At 40.7% G+C, this 27130-nt stretch overlaps 3 protein-coding genes across 8 annotated transcripts in view; 2 read left to right on the plus strand and 1 right to left on the minus strand.

The window, feature by feature from the left end:
- Positions 1-24: 24 nt before the first annotated feature.
- Positions 25-7373, plus strand: gpx4a (glutathione peroxidase 4a). 3 transcript variants are annotated; one of them, XM_046391286.1, is made up of 7 exons: positions 25-234; positions 5436-5530; positions 5638-5782; positions 6093-6244; positions 6351-6375; positions 6632-6691; positions 7020-7373. In XM_046391286.1, the coding sequence occupies exons 1-7, from the start codon at positions 211-213 to the stop codon at positions 7050-7052; spliced, it is 534 nt and encodes a 177-aa protein (XP_046247242.1). In that variant the 5' UTR covers positions 25-210; the 3' UTR covers positions 7053-7373. The 3 variants fall into 3 exon arrangements, with proteins under 3 accessions (XP_046247242.1, XP_046247240.1, XP_046247241.1); XM_046391284.1 differs by lacking the exon at positions 25-234 and adding an exon at positions 3184-3412; XM_046391285.1 differs by lacking the exon at positions 25-234 and adding an exon at positions 4673-5150.
- polr2eb (RNA polymerase II, I and III subunit E, b) lies at positions 362-3158 on the minus strand. Its single transcript, XM_046391283.1, has 8 exons — positions 3022-3158; positions 2334-2508; positions 2048-2163; positions 1814-1894; positions 1630-1688; positions 1382-1460; positions 862-934; positions 362-526 (listed from the first exon to the last, which is right to left on the minus strand). Exons 1-7 carry the CDS (start codon positions 3076-3078, stop codon positions 869-871), a joined length of 633 nt encoding a protein of 210 aa, XP_046247239.1. The 5' UTR covers positions 3079-3158; the 3' UTR covers positions 362-526; positions 862-868.
- A 1168-nt stretch (positions 7374-8541) lies between the features above and the next one.
- The window catches only part of pip5k1ca (phosphatidylinositol-4-phosphate 5-kinase, type I, gamma a), a 40191-nt gene continuing 21602 nt past the window's right edge, over positions 8542-27130 (plus strand). For 2 of the 4 annotated variants that reach the window (XM_046392050.1, XM_046392051.1), the window contains exons 1-5: positions 8543-8948; positions 25189-25220; positions 26009-26095; positions 26282-26412; positions 26617-26734. In XM_046392050.1, the coding sequence (XP_046248006.1) occupies positions 8816-8948; positions 25189-25220; positions 26009-26095; positions 26282-26412; positions 26617-26734 (501 nt within the window). In that variant the 5' untranslated portion in view covers positions 8543-8815. Of the gene's footprint in view, positions 8949-25188; positions 25221-26008; positions 26096-26281; positions 26413-26616; positions 26735-27130 lie in introns of all 4 variants that reach the window. The other 2 variants (XM_046392049.1, XM_046392052.1) reach the window with 2 other exon arrangements.

Genomic DNA, 27130 nt, shown 5'->3' on the forward strand with positions numbered 1-27130 from the left:
TATTCTCTGTATACTTCACAGGTAAAGAAAAGACAAACGGAGAACAGCTGACACAAAATGAGAAGGAACAAAATACCTAAATGAGGGTAGTTGGAACCATTGACCATGCACTCACTTCCTGGTTTTGGGGGAGGGACTAAGGTGGGTGGTAATTACATAACGCAAGGCTCAGTAACCAGGCCAGTTCTAAAAGCTTAAGTCTATAGCAGCATGGCTTTCAAAAGGAAGAAGAAGGTAGGCATCTTAAAATATTACAGTATCATGTAGAAATAATTCTGAAATGTCTTGCTTTAAGTTAAATCTTTCTACTTGTTTTTAAAATGTACATAAATTGTGTGAACTGAACCAGCTTGACAAAGTACATGATTTAATTTAATTTTTTTTTTTACTTTTTTTAAGTCAGTAAATATAAAAACAGTTTAAACAACACAAATCAAAAGCAGAAGAACAATCGATGGATGAGTAAAGAAAGCTACAACGTTGTCGGTTTCCTTCACTGGTCCTAAACGCAGATGCAGAAGAACACCTGGAACATAAAACATACAAGCCACATTTTATTTAACACATGCTCATGCTCTCCGCACGCATTTTGACTAACTAGGCCTGTTGCCACCACTTGAATAATGTAATTCATGGGATCGTCCCAACTTCAACCAAGACATAAGTCTTATCAACCACAGTAACTGACCTTTGGAATCTTTGAAAATTAATGCTCCACACACAGAGAAAAAAAACAAACATAAGAGTACCAAAACACAAAGGCTGACAGCGTGCATTGCAGCTACGAGCTTAATATAACAGACTGAATTTCATATGTGACTGTCTCAACCTTTTCTGAAAATTTGTCCATAACACACTGACCTGTCTGTCACTGCACCAGTCTGTATGTGATGTACCTCCCAGCTGTTTCACTAGGTCTGATGATCTTTACTACCTGCAGAAGTTGAAGAAAAGAAGCACATTTTAGACTGGACTGTGGTACACATCCATAGTGGTGACAGCCCGGCTTCACTGTTAGACAGTTAAATGAATAGAACTTGTGTCTTGTGTTTGCATATGGCCCGTGAGTCAACTGCATTCACACATCACATGCAAATAGCTTCTGTGTGAAGCTAAGAGATACATCATAGTTTATTAGATCATGCCTCTTTAGTAAAAACAACACAAAAAAACAAAATTAAATTGTAATGATCAGAAATATCCTTTAAATGTCTTAAAAGCAGACTGTCTCGCAAGAACATGCAGGTCTAAAAAGCTGTTTAAGTGATCCCATTCCTTTACTGAAAAGCAGTTTTCACCCAAGATCAAAGACATGGCACCATGCAACCTTATAATGTTTTACAACAGTCATAATATTAAAGGCGTCTTCTTGATATGTTACCTGTCCTCTTTTCAAGCCAAAGTAGCGGGCCACAGGGTCCCCAGCCTGGATCCTCGGCAGCTGACTTTCCTTTAATTTACTGGGGTGAAAATGTTAAGGGAGGATAAATGAGTGCAGTGTAATTGTGCTTTTTCGTTAAACAAACTGCTAACACTCTGACGCTGGCCAAGTGCATTTTCTACAGGCAAATCTGATTTGAGCATGTCTGAATCCAGTTATTATGAGCAGTGTAACGTGTGTAAGGATACTATCGTGCCAGAAGTTCAGTCACTTCCTCTTTTGTCATGACAATGTGCTCAGGAACGAGCTGAAAGACAAAGATAAAATGCATGAAAAACAAAGATGTAATGCTGTATCTTAGGCACAGGTATAACTTTGAAATACAGTGATAAAGAGATTCAAATACAGCGGACTAATCAGTTTGGTGTGCACCTCATGCTCTGTGATGTTAATCAGCAGCTCCTGCTGTAGAAACTGTTCCAATATGTATTTGGGCGCCATGTCAACGAGAGACTGAAAGATCCAACACAAAAATAAAGTGAATAACAAGATAATCACAAGATAATTATAACAGAGACTCCAAAATCACCTGCCATATCCTTTTCAAAGACATTCCTGTGTTAGTTTGGTAAATCTATAAGATACTTGTAGAGTGTAGTTGTTTACCTGCTTGGCTGATGGTGTCATGCCCATCTGAACAACAATGATGGCTCGTGTGATGTTCTCCTCCTGCATCCTCTGACAGTACATCTTAATCGTCTTGATTCCTACCTTGGGCTCCTCTGAAAAGCAAATGAAAAGAATAATGTCATACAGTTACATGTATCGTACGCACACCTTCATTCACTATCAAAAACTCTACATTGGATTCATCTTTAGCTCCTAGGCAGTTTGATTATTATTTATAACGGAATGCTAGTCAGCTAGTATCTAATATTACTTATGAACCTACCAGGAAAGAAAACGAACATCTGGTCTGTGGGGTCATCGTTGTGTGCCACCAGCACAGTGAGGTCTGTGCGTCTGGGTCGACCCTCGCTGGGCTTGTCCCCAAACTGACTCTTGAACTCGTCCAGAGTCTGGTCCAACTCGTCCTGTGTCACCAGGTAGCCTCTGTCATGGCACAGCTGAGGGTGTAAAGGGGAGAGTCAGCGACTGTACCAGACAAACCACAACGGAGTCGAGCTCTCTGTCAGCTTTTCCCTTAAACCTGTTAACCGCCTCTCACAGCAATTAGGATAAGATAAGACAAGAATGCGATACATACGTGTCCGTTATTTATCCTATCTAAACTTGACGCTTGATCATTGTTTAGGGTTTAAAGCTCCCAGTCGTGGGGAACGGCATTTACCCTGTTTCGCAGACTGGACGTAGTACTTCCTGAAAGGCTCAACTAGAAGTGTCTTGTTCTGTAAAGTAGCTGTACTTTACAAATAGACTGCGATGGGGCAGCTGCTACCTATTTATACTGACAAGATCATCAGTTAGAAATAAATGAATTGTCAATACACAGCCCCCCACACACCCTACGCCAACGACAAATTCAACAAACCCCTGCCTCAACACCACAGGGACCGCTGTTTAAGTGAAGCAACACGCTAAGCTAGCAAGCTAGAAAAAACAAACAAAACCTAACGCACCTGCATGATGGTTTTGCGAATCTTCCACAGCCTGTATGTTTCCTCTTCATCATCCATATCGCTCCAGCTGTTACACTTACTCACGAGATAATCTAAATTTTACGTTTTTTTTATTTATAATTTGCGCTCCTTTCGACAGCACGACACACGCTCTCGCTTGGCGACGCAGACTGATGACGTAGCCACAGACCCTCTGCTCTCCTCCTCATCTGCTGCTGTTTCACAACACTCGGCAGGGTGGAGCCACCAGCTAAAATGTGACCATTGATTTAAATTAACGTGGTCTCTCTCACAACAAATGAGGCCATTATATGTTATTTTGACGCTTGGGGCTGTGGCGAGCAGTGGAGCACTACTGGCGATCGTATTGTACTTTGTTCTAACCTCAATGGTAACGTAAACTTACACGGTCGTTGACATGTGTGGTGTGATTGGCCAAGTGATGTTTGTCGTGTACTGTGATGTCTGTAACAACCGCTGTTTTTCATTCATAAAGCCTGTTAATTGAGTCAAATCAATGTTATGTTAGAGCCCACGCTCTATTACTGCGCACTGTATCGCTCTTCGAGACTTTGTACAAAACAACAATAAGGGCGTTAGAGTGTGAATCATATTACAAAGGTTCATTCAAGTGTAGTTTGTGGTACCGGATGTTTCTGCATCTGCACTCCCCCATCTGGTGTGAACAGAAAGGCGGATCATTCCGAGAAATGCAGCGTCGGGCTCAGACGTTCAGAGGTTCTTATGAGTCAAGGTCATATGTGTTACTGTGTTACAGCTCAAATATTTTATCATATCAGTAAGAACAATGAACTTTGGACTGCCAGCATCCTAATGTATAGGCAACTACATCTTACAAACTATCATAAGTCATCATAATTGTACTTAAGTGAAAGTGAAAATACTTTAGATACCAAAAGTAGCCTAAAAAAAACTTATTTACATTGCAAAATGGCCCCTGTCTGTTGACGTTTGCTGATCTGAACTGCTTTTTGTACTCTTGTGAATAATTCAGTCAATAGCAGTGCATCATTTTTATAATAATAAGATACTGATCGTCAAAGTGGCTTAGAACAACATCTGAAAAAAAATAAATGTATAAATATAAAACACTCTAGTGGAAGTGAACTCAAGTGAACTGTACTTCACTCAAGTGAAGTAAAGTATGCTAAAGTTCCACCATTCCAAGCTATTATTTATTTATGAAATTTTATCAGAAATACGGTTATTATGTGAAGATGATGCAAAAAAAATACATAAATAAGTTTGTACCCCCTATAAAAATCTTTTATTCTCTATTCTTGAAGTGACAATAATGCATCTATAATATACTTTTGGCTATTGTACAGTAACAGTACAGTCAAACAGGGTCTAGCAGCTCACATTTTTGTTTGTAGCCATTTTCAAAGACACGTCATGAGGCATGATTCCCAAGTAGACTTGATAGAAAACTGTGAAATACTCTTTAAAAATCAGATTAGTATATTTCCCAGTCACTTCCTGTGTTGTGCAGTGCTTTGACCGGTGGTTCGACTGGTATTTCCAGACTCTAATGTGGCAAGATGTTATGGATGGATTGGTTGAATAAACAAGTGTTTGGGGCTCAGCCTTTCACGTCATGGTCAGATTTGCGAGGTCACATGTGCTGCAGATCTTGCTGGTTCACTGATGTAACACTTTGTTTTTCATTCTGATATTAAGCTCATTATGTAAGGAATTCATGTATTGCCCTTTGCCCTGGACACATGAAGCTCAATCCTCCATGGCCTATATTTCTGATTCTATAAGGAGTCTACTTTCTTACTGGGTTTGTGATAATGTTGTGGACTGTGGACCGCAGTACACAAGCATTTATGATGTGGATTTGTTAGTCAGCAGCAGAGATGAGACCTATTGGAGGATCGCAGCCTGTCAGTTCTGTTAATGATCAGCTCCTCCCTTAACAAGAGGACACTGGGACATATGCTCTCTCAGTGAGTGGGACTTGGTCTGACAGTGAGGGTGAAGCTGAAGCCATTCGGGGGTTTTATCAGATCTGATCGCAGTCTGCCCTCAGAGGACCTTACTGAAGGGCAGTCATGCGCCTGATAGGGTCCGCTGTGCTTTTCTCTGTCCTGCTTCAGGCTATGGTAAGAAAAAATGAGATTAGGGTTGGAACACTCAAACCTGGAAAATGTCAGATTTTGTTGAACTGAAGTGTCCTTGGTTATAGGATAATGTATGTATTATTACTATATTTTCATTATTTTATGTTTGTGTTATGTATTTTATATTTGTACTGTATTTGTATGATTTGTACACAATAGGGAACATATTTCTTGTTGTCTAATATTCATTAACCATGATAAAAGTGCCTTTTTTAAAGTAAGCTGTCATCACTCAAGTCTTTTTTAACCCCCTTCTCTTCCCAACAGTCTACCCCGCCAGAGGAATGGCAGACAGCCACGTCTATTTATGACTTCTCAGCAACAGATATTGATGGCAATTTGGTTTCCCTAGAAAAATACAGGTAAATCTATCTAGGACATATTCTCTCTGTAAATTTGTTGTAGCCTCTTTTTTCACGCCTACTGTACTGTCTCTACAACATCATGTATGTTTCTCTCGTATTTTCAGGGGGAATGTTGTCATCATCACCAATGTCGCCTCTAAATGAGGTAAAACCCCTGTAAACTACTCTCAGTTTACCGAGATGCACGCCAAGTACGCTGAGAGAGGTTTACGCATCCTCGCTTTCCCTTCTAACCAGTTTGGGAACCAGGTACGTAACTCGTGACTGTTTTTTTAAAGCACCATGTTTGAACAGGCACAAGATTGTCGTTTGGATCACATCAAGTCAAAGGAATGTGAGACAACAAGGTGAAATTATAAAACCGTGGAGAGACCTTACATTGCATTCTTTACTAATAACGATGGAAGACTTAGAGCATAAGACATTGTATAGTCGTAATATTTGAGTCGTCTATGTAAGAGGGAGCATCTTATTATGGTTTAGTAGTTTCCTTATCTTTAATCTGCTCAGGCCCTGAATGGTGCTGACGTAATGTCTCTCAACTTATTTTATTTTGAAGGAGCCTGGCACTGAGGCTCAGATCAAGCAGTTTGCAAGTTCTTACAACGCTCAGTTTGACATGTTCAGTAAGATCGATGTGAACGGGGCCAGCGCTCATCCTCTGTGGAAGTGGCTGAAAGAGCAGCCCAACGGGAGAGGCTTCCTGGGAAAGTAAGTGGCGACCGAATGAAAGGCTGAACGCTTGTAACATGCATATTGATGCTATAATAGCTTCAGTGATTATTTTCTAACATATGATTTGTTATCATTTTTGCAGTAGCATCAAGTGGAATTTCACTAAGGTAAATATTGTTCTTATCCATCATTTCCTGTTTATTCAGAGTTGACTAAGCTGAAAATGAATCCTTTATTCCTCTGGTCCTGAGTGTCAGTGCTAAGCAGCTTCTCTGTCTCTGTGTAATGTGTTTACAGTTATTATCATCAAACAGTGTACCATATTTTAGGTTATAGAATAATTATTGGAAGCAGCCTGTGAGTGCTTTTGTTCAGAGGTTTCATGCACATTACATTTCAGTTTTCTCTCTCTCCTGTCTCTAGTTTTTGATCAACAGAGAGGGTCAGGTGGTGAAGCGATACGGACCCATGGATAACCCAAGTGTACGTATAAACATCTTTCTTTGCCACTGACACTGTAGTGTATATACAGCAGCTTGACTGGTAGTACTCATTCAAAACTGGTCAGATATAACATTTTGTGCAGGTTAACATTCTGCTTGTGTGTTAGAGCAAGTAAGATAAATAAGTTAAACAGATAAACACAACGTTGAGAGAGTTAATTCCTCTGGTTTTAACATGGGCTTGCCCTTTCACATAAAATGACATTATCTACAGTCCATAATTCACAGGACCATGTTACTCAAGTTGTATTGACACATTCTGTGTGTGCTGTTATGCCAAGTGATGTCTGCTCTTGTTTTCCTCCCAGGTGGTGGAGAAGGATCTTCCCCAATACTTGTAAACGCCTAATGGATGATTTATGACTCACTGGCCAATTTTTGGTCCATATTGTCACCCTTTCATAACCTTTCTCTGCCTCTCCAAGCACCGATGAATATAGTTTTGGTCTACCCCAGACCAGTGACGGTCTGTTCACGAAACCGCATGGCGGACAGAGCAGACCTGATGTAAATGGCGTGCAAACCTGCTGGGCGTACTGGGCTTGCCTTCATTTGGTTCTCTGGCGAGAAGGAGAAAGGATGCTTGAATGTAACTCTTTTCATGGGTGAATGTGAAGAATTGCCTTCATAATAAAACTAACTAACGTTTTGTTCTAATGATACTTTCGGCTCTGGTGTTTATTGTCTGTCAGCAAAACATTTGTCAAGTTATCTTATGACATTGTATTATATTGGCATGCCTTGTAGAATAGATGCGTGTTGATGTTTTGTCCTGAGCTACTGAGGTATGCAATGATCATTCATTCTGGATAATGGAAATGGTAAAAAGTGGCAGAAAATCCATTTCTGTTATGCTGAAAAATGCAAGTGTGTATGTGGGTCAGAAAATCATTCATTAAGGAACGCTAGTACTTAAAATGAAACTGGGATTTGTTCATCTGGGTAGAAAAATGTACAATGTCTGTGACACTTGTCATTTGAACAATGGATTTATATGCGGCAACTCAGTACTTAGAATTATGTAATACGGTTAGGCACAATTATGACATTACGTTACTATGGGTTTAAGAGACACAGATCAACCATTTAAAGTATCATGTACAAACTATAATCACATATACAGCAAATGAAAATGCAAACACCAAACTATGGTTTTTATTTTGTACTACAATATCAAATGCAAGAGCCTTCATCCATACAAGTGTTAATGTGTTTCGCGAGGTCTTGTTTAGAGTGTTGTTTTTTATGTATACAGTAATATTTGAAGGTATAGTGGAACTGCATTTTGGTACTAAATTAGGTCATTAGATAACTTTCGTTGTGATTTGGCGCTTTATAAATAAATTTAATTGAATTGAAATTTTTTTAAAGATATCACACCAGTGCGTGTTCATATCCATTAGTAGTATTGATCAGTAATGATATGCTTAGCACTGTGTGACATGAACAGTACATTGTCACAGTACAAACCCATAACGATAGTGTTATTAGTCTTTGAATAACTTATGTTTTGGAGCCAAAAGCTTTAATTTAATGCAGAGGTCAAAAGGTTAAGATAAACTTGTGAGAAGATGCTATTTTTTCTTATATGACTTTATTGTTTAACCATCTCTCTGGCTGATCACAACTATTAGATGGATGTTAAAAGTTTTTGGAGCACAAATCAAGTGAGAGATGTGACAAGCAGGTGTAAACTCACCAAACGGATTAAGCGCTCGTGTAAATGTAATGCAGCCACTATAGACCCCATTAGATCAAACTGACCTCTGCGCGAGATTCAGAGCATCCAGGAGGTCACGCTGAGCTTCAGGCTGCGGTTCCCTCGGCCTCCTGCAGAGGGAGCCACAGCGTCCAGCACAAAATCAGGCAGCAGCAGCACGGCAGCAAGTGCGGTGCAGTCGACCTGAGAGGAGCAGGACGTGTGCCGTCGTCGTGAGGAAACACCGCACAGATGAAGGGACTGTCGGGGAAAACTACCACGTATTCCTGCGTTTGATTATTGTTATATATCAAACAACATAGTGGTCCTCCCTCCCACCGGTATCGCGCCGTCGCTGTGGGTCTTTATTCGGGGGGCTTGTCTGTGTTTCCTCCGGGAGGCTGAATGGAAGCAGCAGCCGAGGGAGCGGTCGGGCTGTCGGAGGCCAGGGACGGGAGCCCGCTATCCGTGGCCGCAGCATCCGATGATGGGGACACGGTCGTTGGAGTTAGCTACGGAATGGACGCCGCAGACATGGGTACTTTACGATCTTTCACATAAAACCCACCCCTCTTTAATGTTTATTTCATCACCTTTATATCCATCCCCATTTAACGCTGCTGGTGTGACCAGAAAGTCCCGACTCATCTTTGCTAGCAAGGAATTGGTAAGCTAAGCTAGTAGCTAACTTAGCTGACAGGATGAGGGGAACAGGTAAAGTTGAGTACTATATAACACTATGTGTGTTACTGTATAATGTTTATACTACATTCATGTAGGCACAGTCGTGACTAGTCAGCAACACATCAAACCATGGCTAGGAAATGGCTAGATGTTCGGAAGGGGCATATGACTATGGTACTGCTGTAAATATTTCCAATTCCTCGGCTTTGCAGACAGAAAGAGACAGGGGTGTAGCGAGGATTTCTGGCCACCTTCTCCCTGGGAACAACATTTCCCTTAGCTCCGTCTCCTGTCTTTTCCAGCTGCAGGCTGCTAGAATTATCACCAGTGACAGGTGGTGTGGAGATACATGAATATCACCCATTATGTTTCTGAAGAAACCACCAAAGCATCGGTCTGAATTAACCATTTTGCCACCATCTCGGCATTTACTGAGTATTTCTTTAACACTAAGATACAGAGCATTTTTCTGAGCAGACATTTTGACTTGACATGGCGTTAATGATGATGGCTCTGTTGTATTCAAGTCATGACAGTGTGACAGTATGAATACCAGCACCCTTTTACTAAAGCAGCAAAATGGAATTCAGCCATTGTTAACTGTATTATTTACACCTGTGATTTGCTACTTTGGCATGGCATGTTGTGTATTGTGAAAACCAGTTATTATAACTCCAGTGCACTCAGTATTAACAGTATGTTGGCTAAAAATCCATTTATATGTTACGTATTTATACTAATAATATTGATCCAAGCCAACATATGCTTATCAAAAATCCATTATAAGTTGGGATAAATTGACCTTGCAATTCAAGAGACAGTCTGAGAGCTGTCTCAGTCACGTCTTCAGTTAAGGTTTATTTTAATTCAGGAAAACAATGAAAGTTTGCTCATAATGCGTTAAAACAGTCAATAATTTGTTAATTTGTAACAGTCTCACCATTTGCAGTTTTGTACACTGAGTGTGTAACTGTTAAGCTGCTTTGTCATTGTGTTGCAGCTGTTTGCATCCTAAGGTTATAGCCTATTTGTTGTGTGTGTGTGTGTGTCAGTCATGAGAGATGATGGAGGTGTGCTAATATGTAAATAACTCCCTCTCAACAATGTGCAAAAAACTGCACATTGGGCTACACAAAAAGTGAAAGCAAGCGTCATATGTTCTGCAGTTATTTTTGCTGAAATCCAAAACATGTTTGATTATCCTAACATTTTTCCGTGAGAAGTGAAGTTATATGTGAAGTGATGAGGTTAGACCGACTGTACGAGTAAACAAGAGCCAACAGTGTTCTCTTCTTATAAGTGCAGCCACATATACAGAGATGCACTACATGTGGACAGGGAGCCACATGTCAATAGATAAGATTACTGTTTTTGCAAATTTTGTGAGACAGGCATTAGTTCAGTGTGAGAAAATCGGGTTCAAACAATCATGTCAGTCAGTGTTTTGACTTTTGTGTTTGAGTTTATCACACTAGTTACTGAACTATTAGCTATTTTAGAGTGATAATTTTCAACTATTTATATAACTATTACTATATAACTATAACAATTTATTTTGGCAAAAGCACAGTCTTGGCCATTATGCTGAATGACTGAACTGAATATAGCCATGTGAAAGTGTACCAGTGGATGCGGGTATGTCTGTATTGAATGGCTGCTTATACATAAATGCTGGACTCTTGAATCTATCAGCAGTCGTGCTACATTCACTGGCCTTGTTTTACTGTACGTCACAGCTTGGGGATTTTCATTGTCCCTGGTGAGGAAAGTGCTGACTTTGACAGGACCTTACTACCTCCACACAGAACAAGCTCATGAATCAGCGTGAGGCTTACACATTGAGCTTAGCTCTAACAGAGGGTGAAGTGGACGTGATGTGCTTTTGGCTGCAGATGCTCCCTTTCCTCATGCACCACTAGTAGTTTTGCAAGCGTGTACCTGCTCAGTCAATGCACCTTCACATGTGATTGGAAAACACAAGCTTTACTGGAGAGAGAGTGCGAGACTGCATGTACATGGGAACAGTGGTAAACAGATGCATTATTGGGTAGACCACTCCAGTTCACCAAATGTATGTAGGTCGATGGCTTACAGACAGTTGGCATTCAGATATCTAAAAGCAACAGAGAACAAATCATAGTATGATGTGATTTCAGTGATTACATTTTATAGAGAACGAGGATTAAAAAACACTGCTGATGGCTTTAGTTTCTTGTTTTTAACATACAAACACTGTAATCTTGTTACCTCATTTAACCTCAGCTTTATCCTTTGAATCGACTAATGCTAATTATATTATATTATTTTGATGTGCTGTTAGGGTAACATCACTATTACACTAAGAGAAGTATAGAGAAAATGACACATTAACTAATACAAATGATACCGCCATTGTATCTATGTGTAGTTGTAGTTCTAATATTTTTTTGCTATGGCAGAGTAAACAAACCTGTTACTGTTTTACCTCTGTGTGATTTCACTCATCAGTATTGGCCAGTAGCATGTTTCCTTGAGTAAATCCCTGACCAGAGCAGCCAAGGTTGTCTATGCAACTTCTGAGGACTCAAACATTGATAAATGCAAAATTCAAGTACTGTTACTTGACTTAAGCAGTGACTCAGAAGTATCACCGAAGGCCTTGTGCATGGTATGCTAATGGAGAGGAAAATTATCTACAGAATATTTTTAGATTAATCATAATGTTAATCCCTATTGACAATGATGAATGTACATATGTTAGCTCCAGTCTAGTGATATTGTGCTCTGCTCTGTTATAGCTTCTGTTGCTGTTTGAGTGGGTTAGTCTGCAGTGCCCTGCTATTGCATTACATTTATCTCAACACGTCCCACTATTTTTACTTGACACAGTTAAAATGAGCCTATATTGACCTTATTCATTACATTGCTAATATACTGTAGTTCTGCAAGTTATACAAAGCTTTTGTAGGTTAAGTTCAGTTCATTTCTCTTTTTATTTACATAGCGCAGTCACAACAATAGTTATCTCACAACGCTTTCCAAATAGAGCAGATTTAGACCATTCTCTACACTCTGTGGAGTAGAGTGAACAAACACTTTGCAACAGTGGTGAAGAAGAACTGCCTTTAGTTTCTCTGATAAGCCTGCAGAAAGGAGGGGTAGGCACAGATCACACTGTGACTTCCATGCAGCGTCTGTCAGTGATAGATTTTAAAGGGATAGTCCACAAAAGGCTTTTCTGAAGGGTGTTAAGCACAGGGATTGTGTTCATTTCAGTAGAAGTGTAATAAGAATGTACAAGTCAGTAGGAATTTATGGAAATGGTTCTTATTGGCTGCTGGAGATGGTGGGTGTCCACATAATATGTTAAAGTGAGAGCTCTGTTATCGTCACATTCTTGCGTACATGTAATTGCAGGCTGCGCTCTTCATCTCAGCTGCTCTGAATGTGCAAATACAAGGCTGTGTGAGTGTCACAGCTGGCTGTTAAATAGCTGTTTGAACATTTAGTCCCATTCAGAGCTCCTCATCCTCAGGCAATTGTAATTTTTGTCTCCATAGTCTCCTGTCAGCACGACAGCATTGATCTCACTTATCTTCTCCCCACACTCGTATTCAACTCCTCTCACCTTCAGCCCTGGCTGTAATCTCCTCTCCTGTCCTCACTCTCGGGTGAGCTACAACTCATCTACCTCCTTCTCACGGAGTGATTCCCTAGGCTCAGCCACTCATTTGTCACTATCCGTCAGCCCTCCTCCCTTTTGTTTTTCTCCGTTCTTCGCTTTAGGCAAGGCCTGTCAGAATTGCTGACAGAAGCACAAAAGGTGCTCGCCTTCTGTGGAATTTATCATCTGTTTGCTTCCGCCTTCTTCGTTGTACAAGGTCTCTCTCTCTCTCACCCTCTCTCTCTCTTTCTCCCTCTGTGGCCATGCATGCTAGTATCAGTTTGTATGCCATTGGCCAGCATATGGGATTTTGACCCTCTGTCGGGTTATTTGATGTCATATTATTTAAAGCAAATGATGACGCAGTTTGGTTACGTCTTTGGTCGTGCTGATGTTCTCTGCAAGAGGGGGATGTGTGCCACAGTAGCTCTTTTGTACAAACACCACAGCGAAGCAGGAGGGCTGTGTTTGATGCTGCCTATCCTTGTGTTCGACTATCATTTTTCAATTTCTGCATAGTAGCTGCTGTGAAGATGAGTGAGTGTGACAGTAAGCCCACACGGAAAGAAAATATATGAACATATATGTTTTTTATCTAGGCCACATATATTTTCCAACATATATGCACATATTCAAAATTGACCCCCTACATATATGTCTGTCAGCTATATGTACATATAGTTGACAAACTCTGCAAATCTCACCCCATCATTGTTTTTACCGAAGCGATCATGTGAACGTTTGTGGCAGTTAATGACACAGCCTGTTTGCACCATGTTTTAACTTGTTTAAACAAAACAGCAGAACACAAGAACAGCGTCACGTATGCAGCCGGCCTAAACACACTTTTCAGTTGCCCGTAAAGCCCACAATGCATTGCGGTTTTCCCACTCTGCTATGTCACACTTTCGAGCCCTATAGCCTTCTAAGCCGGGTGTCTCGGTTCGGCTTTATGAGTCGGTAGTTCGCCCGTCGCCGCAATATGGATCGAGTTGATGATAGATGACAGAGTGTGAGGCCACAAAAAATTTCTGTGTGCAATAAAACAATCAAAAGCTATTGTCTTATACATTGAATTTGAAAGTGAATACAATCATAAATACATTTTGTTTAAACATATATGCACATTACATCATTTGCAAATAAAGTGAGACATAGGCATTATGTATGGCATATATGCAAAAAGTCAGACATATATGAGCTATATAAGGCATTATGTATGACATATATGCACCTGACTGTGGCATATATGTGGATATGTGTAAGTCTTATATGACACATACATATATCCACATACATGCACATATATGACCCTAAATATGGCATACATGCAACATATATTCTGCATATATTTGGATATATGTTCATATATTTCCTTTCCGTGTGGGAGTACAGGAAATGGAGATAAAAACAGGGAGGAAAGACATATAACGAACTCTAGGCTGCATTTTCCTGTGTATTAGTGACTTTTCAGCTGTAAAAAGCTGCATGTGCCATGCATGAGGCTCTTGTTCAGTTGACCGCAGTGGCACACTATACCAACTTCCACTAATACGACCTGCTGTTTTCGATTAAGAGAGTTACTGTGCCTATTGTGCAGGCTATTATTTTTTCATAATCAGCACCTGGAGGAACATGAGAGTAGTGAGACAAGAGCATGAGGCTGTCGAGCTTATCTGAGCCACGGATATTCATTCATTCATTTTGTTCATTCATCAAACAGTGTGAGCTTTGATGGGAAATTCAGTCTCCTGGTTCACATGTCCAAGCAACACTCTACGTACGTCTCATCTGATGATGTATTTGCAGACAGTAGAGCAGTCTTAAATGATCAAAGCTGCATTTTCTAGTGGCTGTGAGTCTAAGTTCGTGTTTGACGCAGGGGGTTTCTGTGTTGGATTTAGGTGATTTTTGTGGCACTCCAGTGACGTGCAATTTTTTCTATTAAATAATCACACTGACATGGAAGCATAGCTCACCTTGTGGTAAGAGGCTAATAAGGCTGAGCCATACTAAAGGAAGATTGTCCTGCGCAATATAGTTTGACCTGTTTACTCCTTTTCTGATGAAGATGGCTATTGGTCTTTAATGGCTATTTCAGTAGACATATATTTTGAGTCTGTTTTGCTGTTCTCAGTGCAGATTCCATATTTTAATTGTGTTTTTTAAGCTGTTTTACACTTTGCACTCAATTCCAAATATGTGACTGTTTTGTTACATGATTTGAGTATATTTTATGAGTATATTTTAAACACAAACTGAAATAAAGATGCAGTGCAAATTTTTATCTGCTTTTATGTCTGTAATCCTTGATTGGGTTGTACCCAAAATCCCATCAGTGTGTGACTGCTTTTCTTACATACATACTTTCCTCCCACCTCTCCGGGCTCTCTCTACCAACAGTTTTGTGTTTCTTCCGCATTTCGACGTCCTGGGGGCAGCATGGAGAAGAGGCTTCATTTTCTATACATGTTCAAGCTGGATCAGCAGCTGCGGGGCTGTGTTATTTGCTGCATTGTATTTTACAAAAGGCCAAGGCTGCTGTCTCTCCGTCAGTTTTTCTGAGGGTATTCATCTGGGCCTACATTAGCTGTTCAAAGGATTTCTCTTTGAAACCACAGACAAGCACAGAGGCAGCTTAGTGTTGGTAGAATAGTAAATGATGGAGAACACCTTGCGGAGTAACCAACCGTATACCTGAGGCTGCTTCACAACAGCGGAGCCGGATCATCTGCGCTCAACGTATTCACTTAGATGGCAGGCTGCAGAGGTGGTCTGTGTGGCGTATCTAAGTTAAGCGTGTCTAAGGGGCATGCTGAGATTAATGCAGTTCCACACAACATTTGAATGATGGCAGAAGGCAACTGGTAATCTGCAGCTGTCTGTGTAGGTTTTTGTCTACAGGTATGAGCAGCAGTTACCTTCGCTGTTGTTGTGCCACTGTTGTCCTTCTGTAGTTAGAGTAGATTATCCTCTACTGAGTCACCAGTGGCAGAAAATGCTGCTCTCAGCAATAACAGCAGCACACGAGTCAGACTGATCACCCTGTTTATTTGTATCATCCACGCTGCACAGAGTCTCCTCTGCTCTCCTCCTCTTCAGTCCCTAAAAGGACTTTTTGTTTCTCGTGACTGAAGTCTTTGAATATAGTTTGAGGATCAGCAAGGACCACTGAGTTCAGCTCTGATTTGGGAGCTCAGTAATGAAAAACATACTGAAATTGCATAAGAGTTTGAACACTTGTGTGTGTGTGTGTGTGTGTGATTTTGCCAGAAGGTCTGAGCTATATTTAGCTTTGCCCAGAGAACAGGGTGCTGTTACTCGGCCCTGCCAGTCTCTTCAGGGGCAGCGTGAGCTCCCCGTGGGAGTATAGGACACACACACTCTTGACATCAATCCAGTATTCATGCAGCATTCCCACCAGCCAGTGTCCAGGAGAAAATGTTGACTGGCATTATGAATATAGAAATACCATTTACTCCAACTCCTCTCCTGATGTGTATTTGTACTGCCCAAGTCTACCTGCTGACTCACACTGTGGCCAGGCATTACGCATCCACAAACACAAGAGTAGAAGCCTGCACAGCTGACAGTCAGGAGTTGCTGTTTTTTTGACTTGTGTCCCTGTGATGTGTGTAAAAAACAATTATCCCTATGGTGCTTCTAATATTCTATGAGGACTTGGCTTCAACAAAGACACCTCTTTCTGCACCTCCTCACTTTGAATTTCCATTTCAAAGTCCACTGAGCTTTCAGGCCTCTCCAAGGAAAAATTACACTTTCATACCCACCTGTTCCATTAGACCGATCCGCAGTGTGAAATGAAGATGTAACCGTCGCAGGCTCCTGAGCAACGGCAAGACTTAAACTGGAGTCGCTGGCTGCTGTCAGCAGCTGCTGAGCGAGTCATCTGAGCCAACTCTCATTGTCTGTTTGAATGTCAAATAGAGGGACTTGGCTGGTGAAGGCAGACGGTAGATGCAGTGTACTGGCAGGTGTGGCATTTAAATGAAGTTTGAAAATTTGAAATGTGGACCGTTCATATAACAGAAATGCAGCCATTCCTGAGATCATCCATGAGTGTCTGTGAATCTTTACAACATGAGATTCTTCTCTAAAAGGTTTTCCCTGATGCTGAAACAGAGCAGAGACAGGCAGCAACCCAGAAAAACAGACAGACGGCCTCTGGACTTCCACCCATGCTTGCATTGGTGCCATTTTATCCTGATAATCCAGATGGTTAGTCTAGTTGCCTGGAGAGAATGGGATTGGGATTAGGGATAGTAAAGTAATAGTGACCATGGCTTAGCTGGCTTTGCTTCTGGGCTTCTGTCTGTCTGTGTCACAGTTACAGAACCCCAGAAGATTCAGATTTTGTCGGGGCGAATCAAAGTCAAGTCTGGCCAACTGGAGTTATGAGTGTGTATTGTGTGCGGTGTCTCCCACTCTGAGACTGGTGTAAAAGGCCTGAGCTGAAAATTATAATGTTGGTTTTGGAATGTAGTGTGTTGTTTTACACCTCTGCAATAGTTTGTTGTCTTAAGAAAATCACTGGTGCCTGCTCTGTTTTTATGTGATTAAAAGGCAAAGAAAAACTCTGTACTGTGGCTGGAGTTTGTCACCTGTCAATGGCCTTGTTCAGCTTGCAAGCAATGAAGGGCTGGCTTATAAATTCACTCATCACACGAGCTTATCATATCTTCAGTCTTTTAACTTGTATAAGAAGATATACCTATTTTAGAACTCAAATCAAATTTGTTGATAATAAAATTGTCGGTCAGCCAACTATATGGATAATCAGATTTGATTTATTTATTTAGTTTTTACGTAAAATGACCAAAATTCTTTGGATCCAGTTTCGGATTTGTGAAGATTAGCTGGTTTTGCCTGTTTTCTAGGACAGTAAACTGATATCTTTTTTTTAAAATATGGTTTGTACAAAACAAGCAATTTGTTTGCATGCTGACTGTGCTGTGCGTTCCTCATCATCTATCTAAATGCCTAAATGTCTCAGAGGGATGTTTTCTGAGGGAGCAGAAGCCAGGAAGCTTTTTATTAAGCCTTCTTGCTTTCTTGATGCCATTGATCACAATGGATCATTTGGCATAGTGAAAAGCTGTCCTCTCCAGCTCCCACTTCCTCTACACATTCGCTATATTATACAGTATTATGCAAGTGCATGATATGCACTGACAGCACAGGACGGAGCAGCTTTGCCTCCTCTGAGCACTTTGAGAATCAGAGGAATGCTGAGCGGAAAGGTATTTAGGGAAAGAAAGCTGTGGATGTGTGCCGGCACCTCCATGCCAGTTTAAGACGCATTAACATATTTAGAGCTGAGTTCAACCATACTTCCTACTGTAGCCTCTAAGTAGCTGACATTACCGTGTGTGTGTGTGTGTGTGTGTGTGTGTGTGTGTTACCTTGAGCTTGCTTCTCTGCAAGTTAACATGCAGAACCAGTACAGATTAGCTGTTAAAGATGTTATTCAGCCAGAGTGCCGTAATTGCGAGGAACGTTTAAAGCCTCTTTCAAAAGCTTAGTATTAGTAAGTTGATGACTCCTTAATTATTTGTGTAGTCATCCAAGTAGCTCTGTACTGATCAGGGAGGAATGGTCAATTGAGGGGAATTATTGATTGATAAAGTAGGATATAGCATGTATGATATATTGATAAAGTCTGTATGAGTGACACTAGCATGTGTGTTAATGGATGGCTTTTGAAGGATCCTGTTAATGTGTTTGTGCATGCTAACATCATGTCCTACTTGTAGAAACAAAGAGACCCTTCTTTGTTGGGTGGTTTAGGCTGGATTATTCTGAAAGAAACAGTGACATGTAAACGCATTAGCCATGTATTTGATCTCTGTCTGCCATCTGCGAAGGTGTGTTTTTGACTTGAATCACATTAGCGCTGGTCAGAAAAACAATAACATGATTTAAAATGTAGGATGACATAACAGTTTGACAATATGCTTTTTGATTTTCTTCAAAAACAAGTAGTGGTTTTTGGGCTGATTTCATCGAGAGTGATTTACTGTGCTGGATGCCTCACATTTTGATTGCAACACTCATGTACAGATAAAACAAATGGTTGATCAAAATGTGGGGAATGAGCCTTTGAGGTGCGTGTAGGTGGATTTTGTTATTTCAGACAACCAACCTGACCCTTTCCTGTCTTCATGCTAAGCTAAGCTAATCATCTCTTGGCTTTAGCTTCATATTTGCTGTAGAGAAATTAAAGTGGCACTGATCCTCTTATCTAACTCTTGCCAAGGAAGCAGTTAAGACTATATGCCCAAAATGTTGAAGTGTCTCTTTAAACTATATAAAGGTTAAATATTGAACTGAATGTATCACATGTTGCTTTCCCATTACTCATGATAAGAAAGAGCAATTAGTAGGTGAAAATAATGCCCTCATATACAGCATAGAGTTATCAGAAGCCTGGAGATCATTTTATGTGTGTGCCAAGTAAACATCCCATCCTGAAGATATGAACTCGATTTTACTTCAGTGAACATCCAAACTTACTTAATTAGGCCCATTTACTGCCTCCTTTTTTCCATTCTGGGCCGTGGCCAGAGACGGAGGACGAGGACCACGCTGGCTGTCTGGTTTGCTCATGGAAAAATACACAACCCGCTGGCTACTGCTGTCAAGGGCTCAAAGGTGGAATAACCCGATGACACCGATTTCGGATCAGTTTGCCTTCCCTCGGTCTAAACCGCAGCCATCTCTGTTTGTCCGTCTGAACTTAATCAGCATCGTGGACAAAAAAAGAATAACACCCATCCTCATGCTGTTGTCAGAGATAATATTACATTCCCACAGCATTGTTCATTAGGCAAAATATTAACACAAGAACTGACTATTATATTACACGTTGTGTTGATGAGGCTTATTGATTTTCCTGCTCTTGAGAATTTCCCACATTTATGTATTTCTGCTTTCTGTAGGTCAGGTCAGGTGCACTTTGACACAATTAGCAAGTGCTGCTTTGTTATGGCATGAAAATTTAACAACCAATCGATAGCTGGAGCGCCATCACTTAGCCTCTGCCAAGATAACAAACAGCCATCTCAAAGACTGCCTCTTACTTAGCTCATCCTCGGGGAGTCACGGTATTGATCCAATCTGGGTCAGACACTGCTGTCAGAGCTGTCTACACTATTTGATGTTAGCACACCCCTACATCATTATTTATGTTAGAGCATCATTTTGTTGCCGTACATTTGCTGCTGTTTTTGTTCATGTAGTTCGAAAACCAAAATATTTAATTTTGGGAAGTATTTAAAAATGTGCCGAGGATTCACTGTGTAACCTAACAAATTATAACAGTACATCCCGTTTACTATGTCACTTGAACACCAGAAATGCAAAAACAATTCTAACATGTATTTGGTGGTGTTTTTTATACTGAATGCTTGTGTTAATTTGTGGCTTAATATTTGAGTCCGTACGCATGTGTGTGTTGTATCACATCACCTGTGTGGCCGTGCTGATGCCCTATTTAACAGCAGCACGAAAGGAGGTGTGGAAGGCAGCTTCTGTCTGTTGATTCCAGGCACACGTGCGTCGGTCGTATAGATGCTGGTTGACCTCAATTGGGGCGCCATGGAAACAAGAGAGAGAAAAAGTGTGTGCACAAGATAACATAATACAGGAAAAGTTATTATATCAGCTCAGTGTCACGGAGTGTGCAATGAATAATTAAAACTCCACTGTAACCCTGAGGTTTGCTTGTGATCCACATGTTTTTTATGAAGAGGTTTGGTAGGAACTGCACTATCCTATGCATCGTAAAGCAAGTTTGGACAAGAAGTGTTTGTGTGTCTTTTTAAATGATCCTCTACACTGGAGAAGCCGCAGAACCAAATGTGTTGGTAAGGACTGTAGAAGCAGAGCACACTGTGTAGACTGTGTTGTTAATTGTACTTCCATATCCACATGAGCCATGGCTGACACACATTAAGAGTGTTTTATCACAGTTTTAATGAACTAGACTGTGTCAAGTCTTAATGCAAATGCTGAGTTTAGATGTTGGATATTATTTGCTTTAAAAGGCCCTAACTCTTCTCTCTATATTCGGTGATCTGATGATATAAAAATAAGCTTGTGACTTGCTTCACCGCTCCTGGCTAAGACCAGCTGGTGATGGACCACTCTCAGAAGGGTTGTTACATAGCAGTCCAGCTAGGCAGCAGTCTCAGCTAGAAGCTATTTATTTGGATGGGTCTATTTGTTGTTCCATTCCTGTGGAGTAGGACCTTTTTTTACCTCTTGTCCTCATTCTGAAGCAAGGAGGGAATGAACTGGATACCTTTTAGAGGTGAATGGAGTGATGTTGTTATCACACCAGTCTCCTGTGCCTCTGGGTGGAGGCATATTTCTGAAGATGGATTTTCTCACAGTTTTTACAGTGAATTGATTCATAAATCAATAGCATAAAATTAAATTAAATTTTGTTAAAGGATAATGAGAAATCTTATTTCTTAACTTACTATTTTATACTTACTTCTCTGTAGACTGTTTGTACTGTTTCTGAGACTGTTTCTGCCTTGTTATCAGTGTAGGGCCAAAGAAATAGTAGCATAGCATTTCAGTCTAGCACAAACATAAATGGCTAAAATTTAGGTGAAGTACTGCATGGCTCTTATTTGAGATTTCTTACATTTAGCAGTCGTGTCTGTGTGTTACTTCATGCTTGAGGATGAGGATAATTTATTATGTTAGAATATATTATCTCAATCACGATTTTGAGTTGAATATTTGGATATTAATTTGGTGATGTTTACAAATATGTCAAAAGCCTTATGTTTACCTCACAGCCTGGCTGCAGATTAATGCTTTGTCTGAATAGGCAAATATCTTTAAATCTGTATCTAAATACATCACACACACAAGCCTGTCTGTAACCTATTTTTTATATATAAAGGCAAAATAAGTGCTGCTCTCTGCTTTTTATTGACAAAGACAGCAAAATATATTGGAAATATTAGGACACATGATAACATTATCATGATGTTTAAGACTATTAGTAGTTGTATTGGTAGTATTAAGATAATAATATAGAAAGCACAATGGTTTTATAGCATGCAGCAACTGTATTGTGTGGGTCCAAATTAGTCTGTCACAGTGGTGGTTCACTCAGAGTCAGACAGGGAGACATGGAGCACATGCTTGGACACACGCAGAGACTTGCACTGACTTCACTGCGCACACACACACACACACACTCTGCTTTAATATTTGTAGTCTCAGCTAGCAGTCATACACTCACATGCCCTCACACATACCTACGCATGCATACACACTCTCAGAGCAGCCTTAACAGGTGCAGGCATGTGGAAAAAGGAGCTACAGCTGCAGTAAGATACAGGACATAACACACAAATACGCACAGGGAACAGGCATGTGGAAATGAAGATGTATGAAAGAGCCACACCGATCACATGCTTTCACACGCACCTACAGACACAAATAAATAGTACTGCATGGTAAGAAGAAGGAGAGCCTCCTCTTCAATTATCTGCATTACAAGCATTTCTTCAGCAGCAGGTTTTTTCTTTCCTCAGATTTTATTCCCTGGATGTTCCAGTTTGCAGGGAGTGTTGCTGGGATTGCATTGACACGCTTTGGCTTGCACATCCCGTGTGTGCATGTGTGTGTGTGTGTGAGGGAGGGCGATAGAGAGACACAGCAGGAGGAGGGGTGGCAAACAGACTATTCTGTGGCTCAGTCACATGGGCATCCACGAGAGGCAGACAGACAGGCGCATAGAGACCAGAGAAGGCTGGCTATGAATTCAGCTGCAAACACAGAGTCAAGCTGTGAAGATACTATCACAGTGCTGGGTGACACGGGATTGTATAGGCTAGCTGCTGAGGGAGACCGATTCGTTTCATACTGGATGTAGGTTGGAGACAGAAAAGTCATGTTTCATCTGCTGTCACTCTTATTTGACCTGAATTGTTCAATAATAATTCATTATGTCAAAATGTGTTAGGGACTCTCATGTAAATAATCCTGAGTGACTTGCTCAGAGACATTTTGACACAAAACAATAACAGTTGAGGTAAAGGTGAGGTAAATGACAGGTGAGGTGTATTGAATAACACTAATGATGGCTGCATTCCTCTCAGCTTACTGGGACACTTAACAGAGCAGATCCAGAACTTTTTCTGCTGTGACAACTCACAATGTTTGAAAAAGATGGATTGCTCTAACTATGTTCTGTTTTTTTTAAATATAATGAATGTAATAATGACAGTAATCTACCTAGTAATCTAATAATTTTCATTTTTAAAACTAGATTTTTACAAACAAAATAAGCTATAAAAACAGCCTTCTTCCTGTTATGCATAAGTACATAGTCAAATCCCACAATTAAAGCAAAAATGTAAATGACATATAGTTAACTCTCTGAATTGACTTTTATTCTTGCAGCTCCTGCATCACCCAGCTTCCCCTCAGCTACTCCTGCGTGATCTTTTGTTCCACTGGAGGAGCAGGCCTTTTAATGGCAAACATTTTGGCAGGTCACAGGAGGAAAAACACAAGTATGAATGATAAAATGAATGGTGGCTGAATTCCATTTAGCTGCTTCAGTTTCAGGGTCCTGGTATTGTGCATGCTGGCTTAGTGTCACTCTGTCATGACTTAGTGTGACGCTGGAATAAAACAGAGCCATTATTAATGTAATCGCCTGTACTTTTCTTGCTATGAGAAGTCAAAGTATCTCCAGTGAAAGAAGTCCTATTATGTGCTTTCACAATGTCATAAACAGTTCATATGTTTAGTCTTTATCTGCCGTGCATCTTGTTGCAAAAGAAAAGCAGAAAGTCATGAAATAAAACGTTTGCCAAATTAGGATTATTTTATCTCATCGCTGATATTTGTGTCTTATTTATTCATAGCAATCAGACTGTGTTCTGGTCTTCTTCTCTACAAATTCCACCATCTGGGCGGTTTTGATGATGAACAGAGAGAGAATCAATCAGCCCCACTCTTGTGTTGTACTAAGCCTCATTTCATCTGCTCTTTCTGTATCTTTCACTCCTTCATTTACTCACTTTGTGTTCTCTCTTTCCTGCCTTCCTGAGTCGTCTCTTCATTATTATGCTGAATGTTATACATCTGTAATTATGCATCTATTTCAGACCTTCCTGGCGAAAACAGTCCTCTGATTGCCTTTCTCTACTGTCTACATCCTGTTATTAGACAAGTAATTATCATAACTGAGCAGGATGTAAGTCTTCTGTATTTCTGAGATTTGTTACACTGCGATATGTAATGTATGCCTTTTGCGTATGTTTCTTGGTGAAGAACATTTCAGCTTAGATCATGTTGGCATTGTAAAGCGTGTGTGTAGTGCACTTCCACAAACTCACTTCTTGAGTAACAGAGTGTCTGAGCTTCATTCAATACTCATGCATGTTAATGTGTTCATGTTTGCATATGTTTAACGTTTGTATTTAACCTAAATGAGACTTTTAATGGATTTTACTTTTGACCATCAATGGATATTGTTTATCCCTTCTTTTCAGGTTTGTGCAGGCCAGGTCTGCAGTATTAGGTGTTCTCATTTAATTCAACAAGTCAGAACGAGACAAGGCTGTGGAATATTCTGTATTTAGGCACATATGCTAGCATGCTCACTGTTACGTACATACATAACACTAAAACATACTGAGGCGGAGGGGTATTTCATTAATTTTGCAGGTATTTGATCACAAAGTAAGGGACAAATGACATTTGACTTCAAGGGGGTTGTAGACCAGTGATTCTGAAAATTTGATGAGTGAGTGTGAATTTAGAGTGTCTGCATATGACTGGAAAACCGAGAACTAGAATTTGTGATTAGTCTCATAACAGCAGTGAAAATTAAATTCCTTAAACACTGCCTTCAGACAAGGCAGATTACTTTATCTCTCGTTGAGGAGCGACAAAGAGCTGTTTTTTTCCTCAACCATAAAAGGTTTGAAAAGCTTTGTGCTAAATAAAAAAGTTATTAGAGTTCATCCTGACGAGGACATGAATGTGTGTACCAGATTTCATGCCAAACATCCAATAGATGATGAGACATTTCGCTCAAAACCACAAATATGAACCTCATGGTGGCACTACAGGAAAGGCCAGGTCATTCTTTTGCACATTTATCTGTACAAAGGTTCATGGGAGTCCCTCAAGATATGTCAGTCTGGACTGAAGTGTTACACGAACAAACATTGGCATTGCTAGATCCATGCATGATGACAGTACTGCTTCCTGCACTTCCTCTAGCTGACAGTCCACTACTTGTGTTTGACACTGTTATTACATAATGTTGGACCGCTGTGTCCACGCTTTGAGATTCATCATTGTCACACAGAGCACTCATGATGCTGAGTAATGGAGCCTCTCCATCTCAGTGTGGCTAACACAGTCGTCTCTCCTCTCTGTCTCTCAGATGCTGCTGCTAAGAAAGCCTTCATCACAGAGGTGAGCTCTGATCCGTCCCTGTGGTCATCTGTTCTCTTACACATCTCGTTTTAGTTCATTTTTGATCCTCCACGTCAATAGCTGCTGGTCTTTAGGTTTCAGCCAAGATTTGAACTGAGCATGATGGGCAGTTAATATTTGGCTCCGGTAATATTTGCTGTAAATAATTTTCCTCACTACAAAGAGAGTAAAAACAAAAATATTTAAGTACCACTTTATCATTCTTTGCCTTTGCTAGATAACGTGGCACACATTATGTTAATCCTCCTAATTTGGTAAATCCCGTCCATCTGGCACTGCAGCCACAGTACTGTATGTTAAAGTGAGCAGTTAAAAGTATTACACACTTTGTTGAGTCTGCTCTCTAATGCCATTTTAAACCAAAAAGCTCAAAGAACATTCCAGACAACAGCAATATTTATGTGGTGTGTCTGTCTTTGGGACCTAAAGTATTGGCAGTGGTATTTGCTGCACGTTTTACCATTGAAACAGTTTCTTGATCCGCTTAAATTACAAACTGTTCTATCAGAACACATGCTGTGCACAGTTTGAGTTTGATTGATTGAGGAGTTCCGCTAACATCCTTGGACCAGATAAACCAAAGTTTGCATTCGGTTTCAAAATATACATCTGCTCTGCTCAGTGAGTCATGACATCAGAGCTTGAAATCTGCTCTCATGTATTAATACTGTGTATCTCCCCAGTCTTTAATATTTAAATAATCAGTGTTAATGAACAGGTTAAACCTTCCTGTCCCTAAAGTATCTCTCCTTCTTTTTCTGTGTCAGATGCCCTCATCCTCAGGCCAGCCTGGCCAGGGAAAGAAGATTGGCCACAGGGGGGTGGATGCATCAGGGGAAACTACTTACAAGAAGGTTCAGCAGACTTCTTTTGGTTCTAAAAATGTCAAGACCTGGGACTCAGTTTTGCACAGAACAAACACAAATACTACAAATAAATTCTAACTCCTAGCAGCTCACAAAAGGTCAACCCGCTGATGGTGAGGGTTAAAGAAGGGGCACGTATTGCTCTCACCACATCTCCCTCTGCCTCCCTCACAGACCACATCCTCGGCCTTGAAAGGTGCCATCCAGCTGGGCATCGGTTACACAGTGGGCAACCTGAGCTCCAAGCCTGAGAGAGATGTGCTCATGCAGGACTTCTATGTGGTGGAGAGCATCTTTTTCCCCAGGTCTCTACTGCAGCCAAACATACATAAAAACACCCTGTATGCATGCAATATATTATCAGTGCAAATACTGTTAACACATTATGTGAGGTGTTGATATGTTGTTGGAATGGATCCTTTTACTGACTGGTTCTTCTGAACTCGCCTCTTTGAGCATATGAATTTGATTACTGTCTTATGCCTCACGTGATATTTTGTTTACTTCAGTGAAGGCAGCAACCTCACTCCAGCCCACCATTTCCCTGACTTCCGCTTTAAAACATACGCTCCCGTGGCCTTCCGCTACTTCAGAGAACTGTTTGGCATCAGGCCGGATGACTACCTGGTAAGATTTGATTTGCTCTTAGCTGTATCACCTGTAGCCCGTAAGTTGTTAGAAGATTAGAACCACTACATATGGCACAAAGTCAAGGCAAGATAAGAAAAAGAACAGAGTAAATGAACAGAAAGAAGAGAAGACATGGAATAAACAACTTCCTATCAATAAAGATGTGAAGTGTGGATGAACAGCGGGCATCTGAGAGGGGAAGAATGAGAAGGAGAAGACGGAGAACAGCACAGGAGAGGGCAGAGGGGAAGAGAGGGGGTGTCTGAGGAGAGGGAATGAAGGTCTGCAGCTTGCCGCCTCTCATCAGTGTGGAGGACCTGGAGGCTGCATGATTCACCACTCTGCCCTGAGCAGTCTAGCAGTGTACACACACACACACACACACACACTGCT

Source organism: Scatophagus argus, chromosome 6 (assembly GCF_020382885.2).
Source record: "Scatophagus argus isolate fScaArg1 chromosome 6, fScaArg1.pri, whole genome shotgun sequence".
NCBI classification, from domain to species: Eukaryota; Metazoa; Chordata; class Actinopteri; family Scatophagidae; genus Scatophagus; species Scatophagus argus.